The sequence below is a fragment of the Paroedura picta genome, chromosome 16 (assembly GCF_049243985.1).
Source record: "Paroedura picta isolate Pp20150507F chromosome 16, Ppicta_v3.0, whole genome shotgun sequence".
Taxonomy (NCBI): Eukaryota; Metazoa; Chordata; class Lepidosauria; order Squamata; family Gekkonidae; genus Paroedura; species Paroedura picta.
The window spans coordinates 12,405,527-12,431,423 of record NC_135384.1 but is presented as its reverse complement, the minus strand read 5'-3'; the positions used below and the strand labels follow the sequence as shown (position 1 = coordinate 12,431,423).

At 42.5% G+C, this 25,897-nt stretch overlaps 4 protein-coding genes across 4 annotated transcripts; all 4 read right to left on the bottom strand.

Moving 5' to 3' along the window:
• Positions 1-196: 196 nt before the first annotated feature.
• On the bottom strand, positions 197-4,455 carry LOC143825264 (olfactory receptor 14A16-like). Its single transcript, XM_077313288.1, has 3 exons — positions 3,540-4,455; positions 3,168-3,193; positions 197-241 (listed from the first exon to the last, which is right to left on the bottom strand). Exons 1-3 carry the CDS (start codon positions 4,453-4,455, stop codon positions 197-199), a joined length of 987 nt encoding a protein of 328 aa, XP_077169403.1.
• A 930-nt stretch (positions 4,456-5,385) lies between these two features.
• On the bottom strand, positions 5,386-9,081 carry LOC143825263 (olfactory receptor 14A16-like). The gene is made up of 4 exons (XM_077313287.1): positions 8,166-9,081; positions 8,050-8,072; positions 7,066-7,159; positions 5,386-5,477 (listed from the first exon to the last, which is right to left on the bottom strand). The coding sequence occupies exons 1-4, from the start codon at positions 9,079-9,081 to the stop codon at positions 5,386-5,388; spliced, it is 1,125 nt and encodes a 374-aa protein (XP_077169402.1).
• Positions 9,082-15,235: 6,154 nt separating this feature from the next.
• On the bottom strand, positions 15,236-16,201 carry LOC143825262 (olfactory receptor 14A16-like). The gene has a single exon (XM_077313286.1). It carries the CDS (start codon positions 16,199-16,201, stop codon positions 15,236-15,238), a length of 966 nt encoding a protein of 321 aa, XP_077169401.1.
• An 8,260-nt stretch (positions 16,202-24,461) lies between these two features.
• LOC143825261 (olfactory receptor 14A16-like) lies at positions 24,462-25,427 on the bottom strand. The gene has a single exon (XM_077313285.1). The coding sequence runs from the start codon at positions 25,425-25,427 to the stop codon at positions 24,462-24,464; it is 966 nt and encodes a 321-aa protein (XP_077169400.1).
• Between the last annotated feature and the right edge of the window lie 470 nt (positions 25,428-25,897).

Sequence of the window (25,897 nt, the reverse complement as noted above, 5' to 3'; positions counted from 1 at the left end):
TTCATGTTATTCTAGTAATGCCATTTAACAATTAGTCTGGATTCCTAGTTCATCATCTTAGTCTATGAGACATCCCCCCCCACTGAATGAATGCGGAATAACTCAGACATTCTTCATCAGGACTGAAATAGAACAAGCACAAGATCTCTCCACTCCAGTCCAGTCGCTAAACCCCCTCATATTAAATTGCAATTTCCTAAACTCGTACACAATCCACAGATGGAGATTGTGGCCACTTAACCTAAAACGATATCAAATGTCACACAATCCTATCCTACAGTATACTTAGTAGGTCTGCTGTTACTTTTATTTTTAGCCAAGATTTCTGATTAATACATTGCTTTCAAATTGAAAATTAAATAAAAGTAATGTAAATGAATAAATAGAAGATGTACAAATCTGTCATATTCATTTCACTATCTCAATCTACCACATTGTTGTTGTTGTTAGTTGCAAAGTCCTGTCCGACCAATCACGACCCCCTGGACAATGATCCTCCAGACCTTCCTGTCCTCTACCATTCCCCAGAGTCCATTTAAGTTAACACCCACTGCTTCAGTGACTCCATCCAGCCACCTCATTCTCTGCCATCCCCTTCTTCTTTCGACCTCAATCGCTCCCAGCATTAGGCTCTTTGCCAGGGAGTCCTTCCTTCTCAAGAGGTGACTAAAGTATTTGAGATTCATCTCTAGGATCTGGCCTTCTAATGAGCAGTCAGGCCTGATCTCCTCTAGGACTGACCGGTTTGTTCGCCTTGCAGTCCAAGGACTTGCAAGAGTCGTCTCCAGCATCAATCTATGATACAGCCATATATTCATTTGAAAGTAGAGTAAACTGAATATTTTTCACCAGGGACAAGATAAACAAATGGGTTGCTGGCTTCAAACACCACCTCCTTCTATTACACTGCACTGACCTACATAAGTACAAGATCCAAGCTGACAGATTCTGGACACATGATATGGAAATATTTCTATATGTCTGCAGCTTGAACAGGATATTGTTCATGAAGAACAATCAATACTTGGAAACTGAGGCAGCAGTTAATTTTCTGAGCAGCAATCCATCCTCTTTTCCATACTCAAACCCATATAATGTAAACAGTTTCCAGAGGGTGGTAGGCACACCATTCATGCCTAGGGTAGATGCTCAATGCGGTAGGGCCCGTGTAATTTAAATGAGTCAATGTTTTGTGACTCCTGAAGAGAAAGAAACAGAAACTACATCTTCTTACCTATTCTGCTGATTCAGCTCCTCCCTTTACCTAATTTGCAGGTCAACCCCCTAAACATGTGTGACAGTTAATGTATACTGGGTGGATCATGGCCCAGAGAATGAACCTTCCTCCATTAGAAGGGGATGACATGGAGAAGAAAGTGGCAAAGACCTGCATTTGCCGACTTCTAGACCCATTTCATTACGCTGAATTCCTGATGACTGAAAATAGTTGAGATGCATAACTATAATGCAATATATTAATACACACATCCATACACTTGTCCAATATTTAAAGGGTCTGCAGTAACTTTTAATTTTAACTAGCAAAGATGATGCAAAGGAGTAATTTGAACAGTGATCTGCAATAATTGTATGCACACTTACGGATTGTCCAGAACTGTAAATGATTGATTCCCCTGGAGGAATCAGAGAGCCAAATTATTCCTTTTCATCTTGGGATCTCCTGTGTCAGTTTCTGCTGAGATTGTAGCACAGGCTGCAAATACTGGTTCTTCATGGCATTTGGCCAAATGATCATATGGATGATAGACACAGAACACAAGTCAGAAGAAGCTGAGATACAGAGCAGAAGACTAGACACCAGCAACAGGAAACATCATACAAAGAATAATGTACAAGAACCTTGAAAGGGCCATATTGAATTTCTTCGCCAGTTGCTAACATCTGGACATACTCAAGAAAATTGTTGCATCTTCTTTTGGGTCTTGCTGCAACAAAGATTCCTATTCTCTGTCTACCCGAAACCAAAAAGGTTGTGTTAATGAGAAAGAGATCTATTTATATTCTGTTGCTGCTAACTTACTCCCAAGAGTTCAGCTCAGTTAATTGCAATCTTAGACTGTACCTCTTTTCTCCTTGCTTGACTATTTCTTCTGTTTTTGTGACAAACAGAACTGGATAATTAATTCAGCATCAAAATCCTAAAGATGAATATCCTCATGTGTGACCCCATCAGATTTCTTCTATGATGACTGACTTCAGCTGCGAAATGACATAGGATCAGTAGGCCAGAATGCCTCATTTGAATGCTAAGTGCTACTAAGTCTTGCAGTCAATATTTTTTATTATTATTTCTGGAAATATCTTAAATAGATAATTAGAACATCATAGCCCTAGAACACTTTTGGAACAAAAATTGCCCATGGTGGGCAGATCCAGTGGTTCCAAGTTGGCTTTGTTATTCTCATCACATCTTGCTTATCTTCACTGATAGATTAAGTCTGTGCAGGAAAGCTGGGCATTCCAACTCATTTATGGGTTCAGTTTGTAGTCCCTAATGGGTAGGGGAAGCAGTGGTCCATGGTCGACTATTGCTGGACAGGTCCAGCGATGAGAAATATGTCACAAAGTCAGCAAGGGTGAAATCTGGCTATAAGCATGTGGAAGTTAACCCTCGATCTTTCTAGAATGGCCTATGAGGAACCATTAACTGTTCTAAGAGAAGGGAGAAGGGTCACTTGAGATAAATGCACTACACTACCCAGCCAGCTCACTGGGGCAGATTGGCAGCAAAAAGGTATTGTCACAACAGCAAAAATAATGAAGCCAAACAAAGATTCAACAATTAGCTTATCAGGTATCAGAGCTACATGGAGGTACTGATGAAAGCCTGCCCTAAAAGCAGATGGTATTTAAATGATGACTTTGACAACATGCTAAGGCCATGATGATAGAAATAAAGTCAGACTCATAGGAGTAGGGTGATGCTTTTCTCTAGTGGGCATCTCAGAAGAAGCCTCAAACCTCTATTAGGTTAGACTTGAGAAATTTGGAAACTGCCGGAAACCTGCGCTTCTTGCTGGGCTCCTTGCTATTGAACCTGTCAAGCACATGTCCTCTTTCATCTGTCTGAGGGCCCTTCCTTTGCCCACCTGTTTGCTAATGCTTTGCATTCTGTACTCTCAGCTACTGAGTCTTCCCACTCTTACCAGGGAACACTCTGAAGATTTTGACACTCCAACCCACATCTGATTAAGACATTGAGGAAAGGGCAGAAAAGCATCTGTGAGAGTGGTCAGGAGCAGGTACACAAAGGATGCACATTTGGTGGGGGATATGTTGGAGGGGACAGGTTCATGATAATGGCTTAGGAAGGAAGGGGGCCTTTGAGCACTTTTTGTCCAAAAAAAACATGGAACTGGCTCTCACCACTGTCAGGAACTCCTGAAAAGCTTCAAAACATTCAACACAATCTCTCTAGGACATTACATCTGAGTTAAAAATAAGAAAAAGACTTCTGCTCAAGATTATTCAACTCCACTTTTGCTGAAAAGCTTTACCTGCAATTTTTTAAAAAGAACATCCCAAATCAGAGAGCTTCAATAAAGCACTCTTTATTTCTTTGTTTCTCATGCTATAGATGAATGGGTTAAGCAGAGGAGGGAGAATACCATAAATGATTGCAAAAAGAACATTCTGCTCAGCTGACGTGTTATTCTGAGGCCTCACATAAGCAAAGATACCACTAACTACAAGCAAAGACACCACAGTGAGGTGGGGAAGGCAAGTGGAGAGGGCCTTTTTCTGACTGTGAACAGAAGGAATTCTGAGCACTGCTGCAAAAATCTGCATGTAGGAGACAATGATGAAGACGAAGCATCCTAGGCCAACTAAACAGCCAAATATAATAATGCCAATTTCAACTAGATACATATCAGAACAAGAGAGTTTGAGAATCTGGGGAACTTCACAGAAGAACTGATCAATCATGTTGGAGCAGAAGGTGATGGCAAAAGTGCCTCCACTGTGTAATATACCATTGAGTGTACCTGCAATCCAAGCACTGACTGCCATCTCAATGCAGGCTCCTCTGTGCATAATTGTCTCGTATTGCAGTGGATTGCAGATAGCGACATACCTATCATGTGCCATTATGGTTAAGATGGCAAAATCTGACCCTCCAAAGAAGAAGTAGAAAAACACTTGAGCCACACAGGCAGGATAAGAAATGGACCTGGTATTCAGGATGGAATTGGCTATAGTTTTGGGTACCAAGACAGAAACAGTACCAATATCCAGAAGTGCCAGGTTCGTGAGAAAAAAGTACATGGGGGTGTGCAGGTGATGATCAAAGGCTACAGCAATGATGATGAGAAGGTTGCCAGTCACTGCAATCAAATATATTGCAAAGAATACAAAGAAATGCAAGATCTGTAGTTCTCGGATATTTGAAAATTCCAGGAGCAGAAATTCAGATGGGGAGGTCAGGTTGGCCATTGTGTCCTCTGTATCCCGGAGCAGTCTGTTTGTAAAACAGATGAGAGAAATCATGTTATTCTACTAATGCCATTTAACAATTAGTCTGAATTCCTAGTTCATCATCTTAGTCTATGTTACATCCCCCCCCCCCAAGACCTACATTGCCGACTTCTGGACCCATTTCATTATGGTGAATTACTGATGATTGAAAAACAGTTGAGATGCATAACTATAATGCAATATAATTATACACACATCCATACTCTTGTCCTATACTTAAAGGGTCTGCTGTAACTTTTAATTTTAACTAGCAAGGATGATGCAAAGGAGTAATTTGAACAGTGATCTGCAATAATTCTATGCACACTTACTGATTGTCCAGAACTGTAAATGATTGATTTCCCTGGAGGAGGCACAGTGCCAAATCGTTCCTTTTCATCTAGGGATCTCCTGTGTCAGTTTCTGCTGAGATTGTAGCACAGGGTGCAAATATTGGTTCTTCATGGCATATGCCCAAATGATCATATGGATGATAGACACAGAACACAAGACAGAAGAAGCTGAGCTACAGAGCAGAAGACAAGACACAAGCAACAGGAAATATGATACAAAGAATAATGTACAAGAACCATATTCAGTTTCTTTGGCAGCTGCTAACATCCGGACATACTCAAGAAATTTGTTACATCTTCTTTTGGGTCTTGCTGCAACAAAGATTCCTATTCTCTGTCTACCCGAAACCAAAAAGGTTGTGTTAATGAGAAAGAGATCTATTTATATTCTGTTGCTGCTAACTTACTCCCAAGAGTTCAGCTCAGTTAATTGCAATCTTAGACTGTAACTCTTTTCTCCTTGCTTGACTATTTCTTCTGTTTTTGTGACAAACAGAACTGGATAATTCATTCAGCATCAAAATCCTAAAGATGAATATCCTCATGTGTGACCCCATCAGATTTCTTCTATGATGACTGACTTCAGCTGCGAAATGACATAGGATGAGTCGCCAGAATGCTCAACAAAGGTTTTGGGAGTGGGGGAATCTTGAATAAATAACATTAACAAAATATGTGCTCTCTCATTTATGGAAAATATGGTTTCTCTCATTTATGGAAAATATTTGGAATATGTTATATGGAGGTGCTGAGACTTTGTGAAGATATTTAACTGTCCAGTAAAAGTAATTCTGCTTTCCTAGATATTTACTAGACATCCAGAATCTGAAAGATTTTAAAAATTGGGCTTGAAGGCAAGAGACTACAGGGTGTGGTGCAGGTAGGAATTGTTAACTGGAGGGGAAATTGGAATATTGTTGTAATTAGAAACTGAACTGTAATTGAGAGTATTGTGTTTTAGCTGTTGGGGTGGAAAGGGTAGGGAGATTGGGTGGATATTAGGATTATAAGACAGACAATTTCAGGATGGGTAGGGATGAGCAAGAGAAGGAGGGGACTGGGGATACTGACAATCTGGGGACAAGGGAGGTAAGGCAGTGAGAGAAGGTTTGACAAGGGAAGGGCCTTAAGACATAGCTATGAATGTGCTTATAAGTTTTCTAAGCTGCATCCCATATTTAGAGATGGGGAGAGAGGCAAAGAGTAATAACCCAGCTCCAATACTGATGTTGTGCAATGCTAGGTGGTTCTATAGTCATATTTTGCAGAACACAATGTAGACCTGACTTGCGTAACTGAGCCTTGGGTGAGAGTGGTTGAGACAGAGGCCTGGGGCAAAGTGGAGGTTTCACTTGCAGCTGCAGGGGTGGCAAGCAGCCCAGCTCTCTTCCCCCATCCCTGGTGTTGTACACGTGGGAAGGCACAGAGTCTGCATTCAGTACAGCAGGTCAGGAAAGCAGGCACTGTTACCTTCCCAGATCCCCTGGGTGCTGAATATATTCTTCCAGACTCAAAGTATTCTCCAAATTATTTATTTCAATATCATAAGTAATCAAAATGGGGTCCTAGGTAAAAATAACCTCATTTTCCAGGGGCTTCCACAGTGATTACTCCTACATAAAATATAGCTAACGTACATAATCCTAGTAACAATAATATATACTGACCAGAAATTTCAATACAGCATAAATTATTGTATACCTTACATTCATAACATATATTGGTGTGCGGAAGGCTTATCACATTAGTAATTTCATAATATCATTTAGGCAATAACTCAAAATGTCATGGGGTCCGTTCGTTTGAGTCTCAAATTACAAACACGAATTGAAAAGACATTAAAAGTTACCTATTCACTTTCATATTTGTCAACCAAATATGTTTATTAGCATAATACTAGCACCCCTGGATGGACATAGAGCTCATTATAATACACATGTGATTTATGGAGGTTGTATGTTTGGGGCGGTTACTGAAAGAGTATGAGCCCAGCCCAGGAGCATTCTGGGAGGGACACTTTAGATTGAATTTTCCTGGCAAATGGAATAAAAGGCTGCCTTGGACCAGCAAGTTTTGAGGAAGATCTTGGCTTCCACCAAAGAAGGCTAAGCTTAGCTCATGTTTGCACAAACATGAACTTTCTTTCTCAGTGAACTCAGTTTGTGACATTCATTTGGCCAGCAATAAGACACGGTTGATGGTGACGGGCCCTAAATAAAAGGACAAGTTGATTCACCCAGTTTGGCTTCGTAGATCTCAGAAACGAGCCCCGGCATGTAGGGTATGCTGGGAGATACATCAGGGACGTTGCCCATGGGCTTCTTTTCAATCTGTCCAGAACAATATCATGATCCAAACACAAGTCAAGAACCTCAAAAGGTCAAAATCAGGGAAACGAACTTAGGCCCATATAAGGTAGAACACAATTTTAAAATATTGTACTAATATTTATTTCATTTTTAAAACCCAGGTTTATAGCATAGCCTGAATAAAATCCATGCATATGTATCCAAATGTCTCCACAGATCAGACGTATTTTGGCATTACCACTTTTATCAATGATCAGGCATCAAATAAAACAAGCACACATAAAATACAATAAATACAACCATTCTTACATTTAAAATTATTATATCCAGAATACAAGATCTGATATAAAAGATAAAGAGAAGCAGAAGTTCCAGTGGCATCAGAGGTCAAAGGGGCATTCTGGAAGTTCTCACTGCAGTTCCTTCTTTGGCATGCAAATAGTTCTACATGAAAACACCACCATTTTTAACCCTCACAGGACAGACGAGAAAGCCTAAAACTTCTAACAGGATTGACATCAGAGATTTGGAATCTGACTGAACCCTGGGGTTCCTGCTGGGCTCCCTGCCATTGAACCTCTCATCCACATGTCCTCTTTCCCCTGTCTGAAGACCTTTCCTTTGCCCACCAGCTTGCTAGTGCTTTGCATCCTGTGCTCTTAGCTACTGGGTCTTTGCACTCTTCCCAGGGAAGACTCTGAAGATTTTGACATTCCCAGCCACACACATCTCATCATGACATTGAGGAAAGGGCATGTAGGCAGCTGAAGGAGAGATCAGGAGCAGGTAGGCAAAGGATGCACACCTGGTGGGGGATATGTTGGAGGGGGCAGAATTAATGATAGTGGCCATAGGAAAGGAGGGGGCCTTTGAGCACTTTCCCCCCAAGAAAACATGGAACTGGCTCTCACCACTGTCAGAACCTTCTGAAAAGCTTCAAAATAATTCAAAATAAGAAAACTTCTGCACAAGATTATTCAACTCCACTTTTGCAGACAAGCTTTACCTGCAGTTTTTTTAAACAAACATCCCAAATCAGAGAGCTTCAATAAGGCACCCTTTATTTCTTTGTTTCTCATGCTATAGATGAACGGGTTGAGCAAAGGAGGGAGAACAGCATAAATGATTGCATAAAGAACATTCTGCTCAGCTGAAATTTGACTGTGAGGTCTCACATAGGCAAAGATACCACTAACTACAAGCAAAGACACCACGGTCAGATGGGAAAGGCACGTGGAGAGGGCCTTTTTCTGACCATGAACAGAAGGGATTCTGAGCACTGCTGCAAAAATCTGCATGTAGGAAACAATGATGAAGACGAAGCATCCTAGTCCCAGTAAACAGCTAAATAAAATAATGCCAATTTCAACTAGGTACGTATCAGAACAAGAGAGTTTGAGAATCTGGGGAACTTCACAGAAGAATTGATCAATCATGTTGGAGCAGAAGGTGATGGCAAAAGTTCCTCCACTGTGTAATAGACCATAGAGTATGCCTACAATCCATACAGTGGCTGCCATCTGAATGCAGGCTCCTCTGTGCATGATGGCCTCGTATTGCAGTGGATTGCAGATAGCGACATATCGATCATGTGCCATTATGGTTAAGATGCCCAAATCTGCCCCTTCCAGGAAGAGAAGGAAGAAAACCTGAGTCATGCAGGACGAATAAGAAATGGACCTGGTGTTGAGGAGGGAACTGGCTATAGTTTGGGGTAAGATGATGGAAACCGAGCCAATATCCATCAGTGCCAGGTTCATGAGAAAAAAGTACATGGGGGTGTGCAGGTGATGATCAAAGGCTACAGCAATGATGACAAGAAGATTGCCAGTCACTGCAGTCAAGTAGACTGCCAAGAATACAAAGAAATGCAAGATCTGTAGTTCTCGGATGTCTGAAAATTCAAGGAGCAGAAATTCAGATGGGGAGGTCAGGTTGGACATTGTGTCTTCTGAATCCTGGATCTGTGTGTAAGACATATGAGAGAAAATGTTTTATTCTAGTAATGCCAATTATCAATTCAGCTGGCTTTCTAGTTTCACCATCTTAGTCGATGAGACACCCCCCCAATGAAATAAACGATTAGAAAATGTGATACTTCCTCAGGGACAAAATAGACTGAGCACAAGATTTCTCTCCTCCTGTCCAGTAGCCCAACCTCATCAAATTGCATTTTCCTAAGCTTTTACAAGTTCCACACATAGAGATTTTGCCCACTTGATCCGAAACGATACCAAACTTCACAAAGTGATATGATGCATCTGCAGCTTGTGGGTACGGATGGATCCATACTTGCAAATTGGAGTAGTAGATACTTCCCTGAACACCAATCCACAATTTTATTCTATAGTACACTTAGAAAATCTGCTATTACTTTTATTTTTAACCAAGTTGTGTGATCAATGCATTGCTTTCAAATAGTAAAGTAAATGTAAGTAATGTAAATGTATAAATAGAACACATAGAAGTCTGGCATGTTCATTTCACCACTTTAAACTATAGTACATCAATTGAATATGGAGTAAATGGGATATTTTTCACTCTACATTTGTACGAGATCCATGCTCATAAATTCTGGACACATGATATGGAAATATTTCTACATATCTGCAGCTTGAACACAAAGCTCTGCATACAGAATAATCTGTACATGGAAATTGAGGGAACAGGTTGTTTCCTGAGCAGCAATCCATGCTCCTGTTCTGTAAACCCATATAATGTAAACAGATTCCAGAGGGTGGTAGGTACACTGTTGATTCCAAGGGCAGATGCTCAAGGTGGTAGAGCCTGTGTAAATTAAACAAGACAATGGTTTATGAGTCCTAAAGAGAAGGAAACAGAAGAAATTATGTCCTCTTACCTCTTCTGCTGATTCACGTCCTCCCTCTACCTCCTTTGAAGGTCTGTCCCATCCACATATGTGACAATCTATCCTTGGTGGATCATGGCCCAGAGAATGAATCTTTTTTCCATTAGAAGAGGCTCATAGGGAGAAGAAAGTGGCAATGACCTGCATCTGCCGACTTCTGGGTTCATTTAATTATGCCGAATTACTGATGACTAAAAAATATTTGAGATGCCTAACTATAATGCAATATAATTGTACACAAATCCATACTCTTGTCCTATCCTTAAAGGGTCTGCTGTAACTTTTAACTTTAACAGGTAAAGATGATAGGAAGGAGTAAGTTGAACATTGATCTGCAATAATCCTATGTGCACAAAGACGCACACTTTTTGATTGTCCAGAACTGTAAATGATTGATTCCCTGGAGGAGGCAGAGAGCCACATCGTTCCTTTTCATCTTGGGATCTCCTGTGTCAATTTCTGCTGAGATTTTAACACAAGTTGCAAATATTGGTTCTGCATGCCATTTGCCTAAATGGTCAGATTGATGATAAACACAGAATGCAAGACAGAAGAAACTGTACTACAGAGCAGAAATTACCAGCAATAGGAAATGTAATACAAAGAGAAATCGACAAGAACCTTGATAATATTCAATTTCTTCGGCAACTACTAACATCCGTATATACTCAAGAAATTCCTTACAAATTCTTATGGGAATTGCTGGAACATACATTCCTATTCCCTGTCCAGCAAAAACCAAAAACACTGTGTAAATGAAAAAGAGATCCATTTATATTCTGTTGCTGGCAACTTACTCCTGAGAGTTCAGCTCACTTAATTGCAATCTGTGACTATAATGCTTTCCCCTTTGCTTGATTATTTCTTCTGTTTTTGTGACAAACATAACTGGATAATTAATTCAGCATGTTTGTGTTTGATTACATGAAGAAAAATCAAAACCTCAAAGCCAAATATCCTCATGTTTGAGTTCATCAGATTTCTTCTATGATGACTAAATCCAACTGCTAAATGATTTAGGATTAGTAGGCCAGAATGCTCAACAATGCTTTTGGGGTTGGGGAAACTTGAAGAAATAACATTAGCAACATTATGCTCTCTCACTTATGGAAAATATATGGAATATTATGTATGGAGATGCTGAGACTTTTTTAACTGACTGGTAAAAGTAATTTGGCTTTCCTAGATATTGACTGGACATTCAGAATCTATTTCAGATTCTGCAGTTTTAAAAATTGACCTTGATGGCAAGAGCTAACTGGGTGTGGTTCAAATAGGAATTGTTAACTGGAGGGGAAATTCCACTGGAAACATTTGCCAGTTGTTTGGAAGCAGTGGGGGTGATCTTTGATGCTTCCCTATGGAGGCTCAGATCACAAAAATAGTCCAAGAGGCATTTTCCCACCTATACCAAGCTCAGCTACTAGTGCCCCACCAGTCCACAGACCCCCTGTTCATGGACCACCTGTCCACAGCGATACATGTAATGATCACTTCCAGGCTAAACTTCTGTAACTTGCTGTATCCGGGCCTTCCCTTGTCTCTAGCCCAGAAATTATAGCTGTTACAATAATAAATTCTTTATTACGGTCATAGACCAGCAAAATCAAAACAATTTTACAATTACATAAATAATATGGCTAAAACACAGTTTTACGCCTAGCTGTTACAAAATGCAGTCCTCACAAGGTCATCTTGTTGTCTTTTTCCCCAACATCTTGGGTTTTTATTGGGAATCTTATTGGTTTTGTGGAGTTTGACATTTGTGTAAACCTCCACGAGCAGCGGTCTAAAAAATTGATAAATAAATAATAAATAATATTGGTGTAATTAGAAACTGAAATGTGATGGATCGTATTGTGTTGTAGATGTTTGGGTGGACAAGGTAGGGAGGTTGGGGGGATATTAGGATTCTAGGACAGACAGTACCAGGATGTATAGGGATGGGCAACAGAAGCAGGGGTTCCTGAAGGGACCAGAGATACCAGCAATATGGGAACAAGGGTGGTAAGGCAGTGGGAGAAGGTTTGACAAGGGAAGGGGCTTTAGACATAGCTATGAATGTGCTTGAAACCTTTCTAACCTCCATCCCATACATAGCAGCAGGGAGAGAGGCAAACAGTAATAACCCAGCTCTGATACTGATCTTGTGCAATGCTAGGTGGTTGTATAGTCATATCTTGCAGAATACAATGTAGACCAGACTTGCGTGACTGAGCCCTGGGTGAGAGAAAGTGAGACAGAGGCCTGGGATAGAGTGGAGGTCTCTCTTGCAGCTGCAGGAATGGCAAGCAGCCAACTCTTCCCCCCCCCCATCCCTGGTCTTGTGCAGGTGGGAGGGCAAAGAGGCTGCAATCAGTACTGCAGGGCAGGTAAGGAGGCACAGTTCCCTACCCCCCTCCAGTCACAGGCAGGTGAGTGTTTGGGTAGAGAGGTCATGCTCACCACTGCAGGTTGGGTGAGTAGGCTTGGTTCCCTTCCCCCTCTTTCCCAATCCTGAGTTGGTGGGCATAGAGGTTGCATTTGCCACCACAGGGTGGGTGAGCAGGCCTGATTCCTTTTCCCCTCCTCTCCGGTTTACGGTGGGCTGGTGGTTTGGCAGATGATCATGTGTGGTTGACTTCTTCCCCAGTCTTGCCAGAGCAGGAGTAGAGGTTGAGCTTGTTGCCATGGGGTAGTCAAGTGGCTCCTTTCTCCTATTTTGATATGTATTACTTACTCATATAGGTACATAATTAGATATATCTCTGAGTAAGAGAGATTTACTGTGGGATTTTATATAAGAATAGATTGGTCTTATTGGAGAATAACATACTGAAAAATGTGAAGACTGTTGGAATTCTGCATAAACTATATCATCTGAGTAATACACCTGAATCCATGCTTCTTTGGGAATAATTATCACAGATTGCAAAGGACTGCAGATAGAAAACTAAGAATCACATGCCATCATTGTTGGAGAGGGGAAAATAAAATTTAATGCTCCATAAAAGAGGAATAGAAAAACCTGGACCTGCTGTTTAAGGGATAGTCGAGCATAGGTTATGATTTTGAAAACCAATGCTCAAAACAAAATGTAACATTCAAATTTAAATTCAATTTGCTCTGTCAGAAGTCAATACATCTTCACTCTATATGTTAGTTTACAATGAAATAGCATGAGAATTTATGATGTTTACAGTATGGGATGCAAGATGCCTTCCATTCACATTAGAAGACTTTAGGGGATAATAACTGTAAGGTGGGCAAAATACTTTCCACTTCCAAATTGTCCTTAAATGTATGGGAAACCTAACTGTAAGCAGCACATTTTCCGTTCTCTACATCTGAGTAGAGGAAGAAAGGGAAAGCAACACACACACACACACACACACAACCTTTAACTGTCTATACCATCTTCTGCTTGTGCTTCAGAAAACAATAAAAGAAAAATGTTTCATGTATATTATACTGTATATTATAGGTACTTTATATTGTGTATTCTTAAATTACAAGACAAATGAATAAAAACAGCCAGAAAAGTTCAATACAATTGTTCTTGAAGAATTTTGATGAAGCTCTTTTGAAGAAGTGCAAAAGCAGTGAGCTTTAACAATGCAGTCTTGATGTCTTTGTCTCTCCTGCTGTACATGAAAGATTTCAGCAAAGGAGGTAATATAGAATAGATCACTGCAAAAAAGAATATCAGGATCAGATGAAGTGTGAGCAGGAAGTCTTCAGTAAGCAAACATTCCAGTTAACATAAACAGAGACACAACAATAAGATGGGTAATATAACTGGAGAGGGACTTTTTTTTCTTTTTTTGGACCATGCACAAAAGACATTCAGAGAACAGTTGGAAAAATATGTATTTCCCATTTTTTTTTCCCTCTGAGACTCAGCGAGGGGCTATTTGCTGAAATGTGGCGTTAAGTGCCAGTGAAGGGCACAGAAAGGAGCCTTGGAATCCCAGCCCTGACATCCCCAGGGGTGTGAAGGCGATAAGGGGAAGGGCCAGGCCAGGCACCCTTATAAGGAGCTGCCTAGTTGGGACAGGACTCCTTTCGCCCCTTTGTCACCTGGAGAAGTCTCCCACCCTCCCTCCCTAAGGTCAGAAAGTTAAAAGCATTTTAGTGTCGTAAGACTTTTGGTTATTTGGGAATATTTATTGTTTAGCTGTCACAGCCTGCAGGTTGGAAGCATGGAGAGGGTCTGTTCAGGGTGGCCAATCTTGTACACTGGCCTCCCCATGTTAGGGGTCACCCAAAAGGGGCTGGGTGGATGAAGAGCTGGATGGTGGACTTATATTTCCAGGTGGCAGTGGACACCCAACAGAGGCGGACACCCAGTGGGTTCCCACCCAGTCGCCACCTCCCAGGTGTCAAAAAGAACTGACGATTCCTCACAAAGCCTTGACAGGAAGATAAAGGAGATTGGATGGCTGTTGAATACATTCTTCCAGACTCAAAGTAGTCTCTAAATTATTTATTTCAATATCACAAGTAATCCAAATGGGGTCCTGGGTAATAAATCCATTTTCCAGGAGCTTCCACAGTGATTTATTTATTTATTTGTTTGTTTGTTTGTTTATGTATTTATGTATTTATGTATTAGATTTTTTTACCCACCACTCTCAATGGCTCATGGCAAGTTACAAGCATCTATATAAAGACCCCAATAAAATACCCCTTAAAACCACAGACATAAAAGACAATAAGATGTGGCAGAAACCATACATTCCCAATTCTGTCCCCGAAAAAGAAGGCAAGGAAGGGTGGATAAAACCGAAGTCCGCCTTACTCTTACATAAGTTATAGTTAAGGTACATAATCATATACTGACCAGAAATTTCAATAAAACAGAAATTCTTACATACTTTGCAGTCATAACATACCTTGATGTATGGAAGACTTATCACATTAATAATTTCATCATATCACTTAGGCAACAGCTCAAAATGTCATAAGGTTCGTTCCTTTGAGTCGCCAATAACAAATCTGAATTGAAATTAATTACATGTCGCCGATTCACTCTCAAGTGAAACACGGGTGCTTCCACTCAGGATTGTTAAAGAGTCACACATTCGGTTGTGTTAGAGACTCCATCACTTGTAATTCAAAAAACATCATTTATATGATACAATATGATACAATTATATGGACCTTCTGAAGTGCTCCAAAAATTCAACCTAATCTCTCTAGGACTTTACAACTGAGGTTAAAAAAAGAAAACTTCTGCACAAGATTATTCAACTCCACTTTTGCAGAGAAGCTTTACCTGTAATTGTTTTAGAAGAATTTCCCAATCCAGATAGCTTCAATAAGGCACTCTTTATTTCTTTGTTTCTCATGCTATAGATGAACGGGTTGAGCAAAGGAGGCAGAACAGCATAAACGAAGGCAAAAAGAACATTCTCCTCAGCTGAACTGTTACTCTGAGGCCTCATGTAAGCAAAAACACCACTAAATACAAGCAAAGACACCACGGTGAGGTGGGGAATGCATGTGGAGAAGGCCTTTCTCTGACCATGAACAGAAGGGATTTTGAGCACTGCTTTAAAAATCTGCATGTAGGTGACGGTGATGAAGATGAAGCATCCGAGTGCAAGGAAAGTGCAAGCTGCAATAATGCCAACCTCAATTAGGTACATATCAGAACAAGAGAGTTTGAGAATCTGGGGAACTTCACAGAAGAACTGATCAATCTTGTTGGAGCAGAAGGTGATGGCAAAAGTTCCTCCAATGTGCGAGACACCAACGAGTGTACCTGCAATCCACGCACAGGCTGCCATCTCAATGCAGGCTCCTCTGTGCATAATTATCTCATATTGCAATGGATTGCAGATGGCAACATATCGATCATGGGCCATTATGGTCAAGATGGCTAAAACCGAGCCTTCAAGGAAGCAGACGAAGAAAACCTGAGTTACACAGGTCGGATAAGAAATGGACCTGGTGTGCAGGACGGAATTGGCTACAGATTTGGGTACGATGACGGAAACCATGCTAATGTCCATCAGTGCTAGGTTCACGAGAAAAAAGTACATGGGGGTATGCAGGTGATGATCAAAGGCTATAGCGATGATGACGAGAAGATTGCCAGTTATTGCAGTCAGGTATACTGCTAAAAATGCAGAGAAATGCACAATCTGTAGCTCTCGGATGTTTGAAAATTCCATGAGAAGGAATTCAGACGGGGAGGTCAGGTTGGACATTGTGTCTTCTGTATCCTGGAGCAATCTGTGTGTAAGATGTATGAGAGAAACCATTTTATTCTAGTAATAACAATTCTAAATTCAGCTGGCTGTCTAGTTTCACCATCTTAGTCTATGAGACATCCCTCCCGATGAATGAATGAGGAAAAACTGGGACAGGGCACAAGATCTCTCCCCTCCTGTCCAGTAGCTCAACGTCCTCATATTAAATAGAAGTTTCCTAAACTCATTCACATTCCTCCTATGGAGTTTGTGGCCACTTGATCTGAAACTATATGAAATTCTCAAAATCATGTGATGCATCTCCAGCTTGTGGATACGGATTGATCCATACATGGAAGCTGGAGCAGTAGATGCTTCCCTGAACACCTTTCCACAATCTTATCCTGCAGTATACTTAGCAGCTCTGCTGTTACTTCTATTTTTAGCCAAGATTTGTGATCCATGCATTGCTTTCAAATGGTAAAGAAAATGTAAGTAATGTAAATGGATAAATAGAACACAGAGAAGTCTGGCATATCTGTTTCACCATCTCAATCTGCAATACAGCCATATATTCAATTGAATGTGGAGTAAAGGGAATACATCTCAGCAAGGACAAGATGAATAGGGATACTGGCTTCAAATACCATCTCCTCATTTTAAACTGCACTGACTTAGATACAAATGGGTAGGAAAAAAAACAGAATTGATTTTTGCTATATATTCCCTGTCATGTAAGATGATCATAGTCTGAGGAAGAGTGCTTGCACTCGAAAGCTCACGCCCTGAATAAATCTTTGTTGGTCTTAAATGTGCTACTGGACTCTGATTTTATTGTGCGCTGACCTAAGTGATTTGCACAGTTTCTGTGCCGATAGATCCTGGACTCATGAGATGGAAACATTTCTATATGTCTGCAGCTTGAACACAATACTGTGCATTTAAAACCATCAGTATATGGAAACTGAGGCAGCAGTTAATTTACTGATCAGCAATCCACCCTCTTGTTCCATATACCCATATAATGTAAACAGGTTCCAGAGGGTGGTAGGCACACCATTCATTCCTAGGGTAGATGCTCAAGGTGGTGGGGCCCATGTAAATTAAATGAGTCAATGGTTTGTGACTCTTAAAGAGAAGGAAACAGAAGAAACTACAACCTCTTACCTCTTCTCTTGATTCATCTCCTTCCTCTACCTCCTATGCAGGTCAGCCCCCTCAACATGCATGACAATTAGTCTATACTAGGTGGATCATGGCCCAGAGAATGAACCTTCCTCCATTAGAAGGGACTCATGGGGAGAAGAAAGTGGCAAAGACCTGCATCTGCCTACTTCTGGACCCATTTCATTATGCTGAATTACTGATCCCTGATGCAGAACCAATATCTGCACAGGATGCAGATATTGGTTCTGCATGCTGTCTTTCCAAATGCTCAGATGGATGATAAACACAGAACACAAGACATAAGAAGTTGAGTTTAGAGCAGAAGACAAGACACCAGCAATCGGAAACATGATAGAAAGAAAAATGTACAAAACCCTTCATAACGCCAAATTAAATTTCTATGACAGCTGCTTATACCCATACATAGGAAATTCCTTACTTCTTCTTGTAGGCCTTGCTGCAACAAAGATTTGTAGCCAAAACCCCAAAGGTTCTTTAAATGAGAAAGAGATCCATTTATATTTTCTTGTTGGCAACTTACTCCCAAGAGTTTAGCTCATTTAATTGCAAACTGCGATTGTAATTTTGTTTGATTATTTCTTTTGTTTTTGTGACAAACAGAACTGGATAATTAATTCCAGCATGTTTGTGTTTGATTACATGAAGGGGGGTGGGGTGGGACTTGAGGAAATAACATTAACTGAATATATGCTCTCTCACTTATGGAACATATGGCTTCTCTCACTTATGGAAAATATTTGGATATTGATTAGTAGGGTGGCAGAATGCCATTGAAGACACAACTCATTTCTGGCATTAACATGGCCAAAGCCACTTTATTATCGTGCCAACCAAAACTGAAATTCTGACCGTACCATGAAGATCCGTGCCTGCATAAGGGGGAGGAGGCATCCTCACTCCCCCTGTAAGCCAGGCCTGGCCCGTTCTCTGTTGGACTCCCTGCTGGAAGGTGGGGCTCTCCATGGGGCTCTCCATGGTGGGGCTCTCCATGGAGTCCAAAGAGTGCGCCTCCTATTTTCCCTGCCCCACATGGTAGGTGTCGTGGGCTGCCCCTCCTCAGAAGTCTCCCCGAGAACCCTCGTCCGGGGATTGACTCCTGCCTGCCGGGGAGCATGGTCTGCAGCCATGCCCTCTTTGTCCAGGGACACCTCCCACCCGGCTCCCTGGGACAGCGGCTGACCAGGTCTCCCATGTGCAATGTGCACTGGACTTACAACTGAGCCCACTACACACACCGGCAGCCAGGTCCCTCACAGCTGAAGACCTCTGAGGCAATGCCACCTGCCTCAGGGGATTCCCCCCCCCCCACACTGTGGCCCCTTTGCCTGCCACCTGTGCTTTGGAGGCATGCCGCCGCTGGCTGCTATGGAGTTGACTTCTCTTTAAAAAAAACAAAACAAAGGCAAGTGGAGAGTGCCCACCACCTGCCTCCCATGGCCCAATGAACTACCTGGTTCCCTTACACCACCTCCTGAGACTTGGACAGGTAGGGGAAGGGATTGGACAGAGGTGGGTGTACTGGTGTGGGAAACTGAGGACAGTGCTCTGCCACAAGGTGCAGCCAGCCTTCTATCCCCCCACCACTCCCTGCCTTACATTTGTCTTCTCTTTCTCTTCCTCTTCAAGCATTGACCGGTCCCTGGTGATAAAAAGGTTGGGGACCACTGCCTTAGTACATAACTGTCTCATATGATAAGGGGCAGCTGAGCAGCACATCCTCATTGCACTTCCCTTTGAGTCTCAGAGACTGCAGATCCCTGCCACATAAGAGTTGCCCCGGTTGGTGAGTTCCCTAACAGCTGCCTGCAGCTGTTCCAGGTCCTGGGTGGAGGGGGGGCCATCAGCATAGTTCTTCCACTCCACCCCCTTAATCTAGGTCCCGTTGTATTCCTGAATGCAATGGCCTAGGCCCCTAGTCTTTAAACATCCCGCGGTGCGGGGCGCCGCGGACTAAATAAAATAGTAAGCCCTGTCGGGTAGGAGTTAGGGTGGGCCCTGTCCGGGATAAAAACTCGGAGGGACCAATCAGGAGCCATGAAGCGGCTCCTGATTGGTCCCTCCAAGTGTCCATCCAGGGCCAAGCCGCCAATGGGGAGCCGCGCGAAGCCCGGCTCCCCATTGGCGGCTTGGCCCGGCCTCGCCTGCCCGGACGGGGACTCTGTAAGTCCTCCAGCCTCACCACTCCTCCATCTTCGGAAAGGAGCAGGGATGCCGTGTCAAAGACGCGGCGTCCCTGCTCCTTTCCCACCCCCCGGGACCATGGCCGTGGTCGCCAAACGACGTCGCTGGCCACCTTTGCATGCCACCTCAGATGCGGGAGCCGCGCGCTGCCTCCTGAGCCACCCACCTCCCACTTCGCCCGCGTCCCGCTGCCCGCCGCCGCCATTGCCTCGCCAACTGTTGCCTGCGCCACTTGCCACCAGCCCCGATGACCAGGAGGGCCCAGTGACGCCGCCCGTCGCCGTCCCGCTGCAAGCTGCGCCGTTCAACGACATGGCGCCTCCCAGCAGGGCCGGGCGGCCACCACCGGCCTCCGCAGCCACCCGCCGCCACACCTTCTGAAAAAACATGGCGCTTTGCAGCCGGAACGCATGCCTGTGAGCGGCCTCCTCAGCCACCCGCCACCGCCACCCCATCGTCGCTGGAGCACCAGCAGACCACTGAATCGGCTCCAGGTAGGCCGCCTGCTGCCTCCGATGCCCACTCTCCATCCCCGCGGTCGCCCCAATGCCCTGCACTCACCAACCCACTGAAGACGCCCCACAACGGCCACCCCCTGGCCAGACACCCCGTGCCCCTGGCTTTCCCCCCGCTAGTGCCCATTTTATCTCAGGGTAAAATGGGCTTTAAATCTAGTTTTATTATAAAGTTGTGCAGCAATAGATGACAGTAAATATGTGAACAAACAATTCATTGCCACACTACCATGGAGTCTGTTTGAGGCGAAGGTGGTGAGGGCAACTAGGAGCAATCTCGTCAATGGTGGCCATAAGGCGGGACTGCCAGTCCTCCACCAAGGCCGTCAACGAGGTGCCGGAGGGCATCGGGTCCCGCAGGGCATTCAGGAATCTCTCAGATTCCATGAGTCTCCACGGGCGGACTAGAATACGTCTGTCACCCAAACGGAGAGGGGGTGGTATCTTCAGTCAAGCCTTCAGGGCAAATCAAAAATTTTTAATTTGAAACCACATTTGATTTGAGCCTTCAGGGCATGGTGGTCTGACCATGGAACAATGTTATTCATCACCAGATCTACCGCTACACCTGCAGCAAAGATCAAATCGAGGATGTGACCAGCCTGATGGGTGGGACCAGCAACAATCTGCGAGAACCCTAGTGTCTCCATGGCTGACACTAGATTCAGGCCAAGTCCTGAAGACGGCGCATCCGCATGAACGTTGAAGTTCCCCAAAACTAAAAGTTTGGGGTACTGCAACGTCCAGGCAGCCACCGCCTCCAGCAGGCCTGGCAGGGAATCTGGAGGGGCAGTGGGTGATCGACACACCAACCAGATCGCCACATTCTCGACCGATTCCCACCCAAGACCGACACACTCAATCCCTGGAATTGTTGGCGCAGGGAGAGCCCTGAAGGAGAAAGTCTCTCTGACCAGAATTGGCACCCCCCTCCCCTCCCATGGAGCCGGGGTTGATGCAGGAAGGAAAACCCAGGCAGTGACAGATCTTTCAAGGCGATGGTCTCGCCTTCACGCACCCAGCTTTCCGTCACGCAAGCCAGGTCAGCCTCATGCCTCAAGTTAAGAATATTATTCAAAAGTACTGGCATATTCTCTCAGCCATTCCCAGGTTCAGGTTCACTCCTCTTTTTTCATATAAACTGCTCAAAGAACTTCAATGACATCTTGATTAGGAGTAAGAGAAATGAACCATCCAGAGACAATACCACAGTAGATGGTATCAGCAAGTTCCTGGGATTTTTTCCATGTTTAAAATATGCAGCCTGCAAATATTCTTGTAAGAGAAACACCTTTCAGAATTCAGCAAAAGAAAAAAAAGTTTTTATACCAAAGAGTCAGTAAAATGTAATTCTAAAGATATGATATACGCTATTAAATGTATTAAATGTACTCTTTTGTATGTGGGACTCAGTTCCAGACCTGTAAAACTCTGTTTAATTGAACAGCTGAGCGGCATAAGGAAGAAGAGAATTTCAGCACCACTCGTCAAACATTGTTTGAGTTCTATCCACAAAGAAAAAATAGAAAATCACATCTCACTTGAGAACATTTCACAGAGAAACACAAAGCAGGATTTTCCAAAAACCAGGGGAGACTTGATACTTTATGAACACGAGGTCTGTGCTGTATTTTTGAAGTTATCAATACATATTTATTAATTCTAAGTTATCTATTAGGAATAAAAAATATTTGCAGACTGAGAATTCTGCCTCACATATAAAAATCAATATGAATATATTGCAGGAACAGAACCAGCCATGACAGATTAAAGAAGTAAGCAAATAATATTTATAAAATTGAATAACAGCAGCACTTATTTCCCAGTATTTGTGTTACCTGCAAATCCTTACTCGAATTTTTAAAAAATGTACAACTGTGTATATCCATATATCAACCTCTAAGGAAGAAATATGTTAGGACAGAAGTTGTCGGCATTAGTGGTGTACAAAATGAGATGTTTATGTGTGCACAATAGTCACAATAAACATTCTGAGCTCTAATAATAAATTGCTTCGATTTTTCTATGTACAATTTTGTCCCTTAACCCCGAACATCACATTTTCAACCCACACAGTTGTGTATTGGAAGAAGGGAAAAGCAAAAAAGTTATATGACACCACCTTCTCCTTATGCTTCACAGAATCACAGAAGGTTTATAGAAGGTTTAAATCTTGCTTACTTTCACTGATAGATTAGGCCTGTGGTAAGGGTCTATGACCCAAGAGAATTCATGGCTTGATCAGACATACAGTCTGCCTATCACCTTCTCCTGGTTCACCCCAAAGATCTTTGCTTGTTGGGGCTTAAAATCCATGGGTTGTGGTACATTGACAAAGTCATGGTTGCTGGAGCTTACGATCCAGGGGTTGTGAGACAGACAAGGCAATGTTCATGGGTTGTGCAACAGCAGGTGTGGACTTTGAGGCCATCAACACCTTTCTCAAGAGGGCAGCAAGGGTTAAGCCAGGGTTAACATCCTGCATCTTGTACAATATTTGGATTATTTTCTGTTTGTGGTACTGGTGGGTAGTATGGCTTGCACAGAGCCCTTGGCATAATTCCTGGTCCTGGATGGGGAATTTGGAGACCTGTTGCCTTCCAACATCCCAGTTAACCTATCTGGGAACTCAACTGGATTTTGATAAATGGATGTCTTGCCTGCTGGAAGACAATCTGCTTTCACTGCAGGTCCTCATTGATGTTACCTTACAGATCTAGCATGGCTGGTACACACTCCTGGACCTATGATGGTTTCTTAATTATGTGTCATGAACCCATAGTTCCTGTCCTGTAGTTTTCACCCTATCTTGAGGTTTTCTTCATTCCCTTTATGCTCCTGTATCTCCTGCTGATTTGTGGCACCTTCCTGCTCGAGAGTGCCCCTCCCCTTCTTGCATTTAAAAGCATCATCCAACTATCACTTTCTTCTCTCTTCTCACAAGGCTGACCTTGCTAAGAACTCAGACTAAATACTGGATGGCCGGATGGGCTGTTTTGGCACCTTGTAGATCAGAGGAAACTACATTGCTCTTTGTGTGGATCAATGTTCCTGCCAAGTGCTGCCCCTATGCCCCCCTCCCCAAACCAAGGTATATATGCTATGCAACCCCCTTCTTCAGTGTCTCTTTCAAGAATCCTATGATCTTTTGCGAAGTGCTGATTTTTGTCCTGATTCTCCAAATAAAGACTTTTACTTTTAGCCCGAGAGTGATGTCTGTTGTGCGAATCTGCTGGGTCTCAACATTATGTTTGAGGAAGCATTCTATTACCAGAAATGCACTTATACACATGTCCTGTGACACATGTATATTCAGCAGTGGGGAATTTGCTTAACAAGAGGTGGTAACGTAGCAAAATGGATCGCTTGTTAATGTTTACGGGGTAATAAACAGACAATAGATCATTCTAGTAAAATAATAACAATCTTTATTGGAAGGAAAATAATAAAAATATATATGTCTAACACAGTCGAGTGGATAAGAAATAAAAGGGGGAAAGAATTGCAGTCAGTATGTTTACCAGGAGGGATAACAATACATGTTTCAGGCAGTTTCTGTAATTCCTGATCGGCAGGGTAGGATAAGCTGAAGAGGGGGGTTTCCAAGATGGAGTCAGTCCCAGCAGTTCACAGTGTCTGGCTTTGGCACAAGCCGGGACTATGAACAGTGCTACTAGTCATGGAAAAACATGACCAGTATTTTTGAAGATATCAATATATATTAATTCAAAGTTATTTATAAGGAATAAAAAATATTAGCAGACTGAGAATTCTGCCTCGTTTATAACAACCAATATGAATAGATTAAAGAGAGATTAAAGAAGTAAGCAAATGATATTTATAGAATTGAATAAGAATCATAGAATCATAGAATCATAGAGTTGGAAGGGGCCATACAGGCCATCTAGTCCAACCCCGTGTTCAACGCAGGATCAGCCCAAAGCATCCTAAAGCAATATAAAAAGTTATAAGGATAATAGCAGCACTAATTTCTCATTATTTCTCTTACATGCGGACCTCCTGTTGATTTTTTTTTTAATGTACAACTGTGTGTATCTGAATATCAACCTCTGAGGAAGAAATATGTTAGGTCAGAACATGTTGGCATTAGTGGTGTACAAATTGAGATGCTTTATGTGTGCACAATAGTCATTTGCGGTTTTTAAATATTTTGAGCTCTAATAATAAATTGTTTCTATTTTTCTATATACAATTTCGTACCTTAACCCCGACCATCACACTTTCAACCCACACGGTTGTGCATTGGAAGAAGGGAAAAGCAAAAATGTTATCTGAGACCACCTTCTCCCTGTGCTTCACAGAATCAAAACCAAAAAGTTTAATTTACATGATATTTTGTATTCCCTAAATCACAAAACCAATAAGAAAATGATTCAACACAATTTTTCTAAAAGAATTTTGACAGCATTGGTTTGGGGGGAACGTCCAAAATCAGTAAGCTTCAACAATGCACTCTTGATGTCTTTGTTTCTCATGCTATAGATGAAGGGATTCAGCAACGGAGGCAAAATAGCATAAATCACTGAAAAAAGGATATTGAGATCAGATGATGTGCTACCTGGAGGTCTTACATAAGCAAACACTCCAGTGAAAACAAGCAGAGACACCACAATGAGGTGGGGAATGCAAGTGGAGAGGGCTTTCTTCCGGCCACACATAGAAGGCATTCGGAGTAGCGTTGCAAAAATCTGCACATAGGTTATGATGATGAAGATAAAACATCCTGCAGCTATGGTGCAGCCCAATATAAGAAGTCCTACTTCAAGTAGATATAAATCTGAACATGATACATTTAGTATCTGTGGAACTTCGCAAAAGAACTGATTGATCTGATTGGAGCAAAAGGTCATGGCAAAAGTGCAACTGGTGTGTAAAATGGCATAAACGGAGCCCGCAATCCAAGCACTGGCTGCCATCTGGATGCAGGCTGCTCTGTGCATGATGGTCTCATATTGCAATGGATTGCAGATAGCAACGTACCGATCACGGGCCATTACTATTAGGATGGAAAAATCTGACCCTCCAAAGAAGAAATAGAAAAACACTTGAGCCACACAGCCTGAGTAAGAAATGGACCGGGTGTTCAGGAGGGAATTGGCCATCGCTTTAGGTAACATGACAGAAACTATGCCCAGATCCTGAAGTGCCAAGTTCATTAGGAAGAAATACATGGGGGTGTGCAGATGATGATCAAGCATGACAGCAATGATGATGAGAAGATTGCCCGTCACTGCAGTCACATACATTACTAAGAATACAAAGGAATGCAAGAGCTGGAGTTCTCGGACATCTGAAAATCCCAGGAGCAAAAATTCAGATGTGGAGGTAAGATTGGACATTTTGCTTGCAATTTCCAGTGGCAGGTTGCATGTAGAGCTAATTGGAGGAAAGGTTTTAGAAAAAATACTTAATTGGAGTACATAGAATTATACTCTGAGCTTCAGGGGAGGGTGGTATATAAATACAAATAAACAAATAACATCTCACTGGCTGTCCCCAATCCCACCCTGTATGTGTTAGTTTGCCCGGATCTAAGATGGGCATTCATGTCCATAAACTCTGGAAACTTGGACTGGAGCCACAGAAAACTTCATAGAGGGACTCATATCTAACTTGTGCATGCATAGGAATGCACAGTAGGATGTGCTCTGATCCCATATCCAGTTCCACATGTACAGGCTGTTGTTACATAGACAACACTGTTTCATCCCCCTCCACCCCACCCCCCCACAAGATGATGAATCCCTTGGAAGACCTCTCCCTTGGAGTCCTATCTTCCTGACTGACTGGACTAGGGAACTGGCCACTA

Excerpts from the sequence above, each read along its gene's own strand:
- LOC143825264 (XM_077313288.1), bottom strand. The coding sequence starts at position 4,455 with ATGGCCAACCTGACCTCCCCATCTGAATTTCTGCTCCTGGAATTTTCA. Across the intron at positions 3,194-3,539 it reads GAAGCTCTCTGATTTGGGAT|TGTCAAAATCTTCAGAGTGT; the intron begins GTTCTTTTTAAA and ends TGTGGGTTGGAG. Across the intron at positions 242-3,167 it reads AATCTTCAGAGTGTTCCCTG|GTTAAGTGGCCACAATCTCC; the intron begins GTAAGAGTGGGA and ends ATATCGTTTTAG.
- LOC143825263 (XM_077313287.1), bottom strand. The coding sequence starts at position 9,081 with ATGTCCAACCTGACCTCCCCATCTGAATTTCTGCTCCTTGAATTTTCA. Across the intron at positions 8,073-8,165 it reads GAAGCTCTCTGATTTGGGAT|CTTTTCAGAAGGTTCTGACA; the intron begins GTTTGTTTAAAA and ends ATTATTTTGAAG. Across the intron at positions 7,160-8,049 it reads TTCAGAAGGTTCTGACAGTG|ATTGAAAAGAAGCCCATGGG; the intron begins GTGAGAGCCAGT and ends TGTTCTGGACAG.
- LOC143825262 (XM_077313286.1), bottom strand. The coding sequence starts at position 16,201 with ATGTCCAACCTGACCTCCCCGTCTGAATTCCTTCTCATGGAATTTTCA.
- LOC143825261 (XM_077313285.1), bottom strand. The coding sequence starts at position 25,427 with ATGTCCAATCTTACCTCCACATCTGAATTTTTGCTCCTGGGATTTTCA.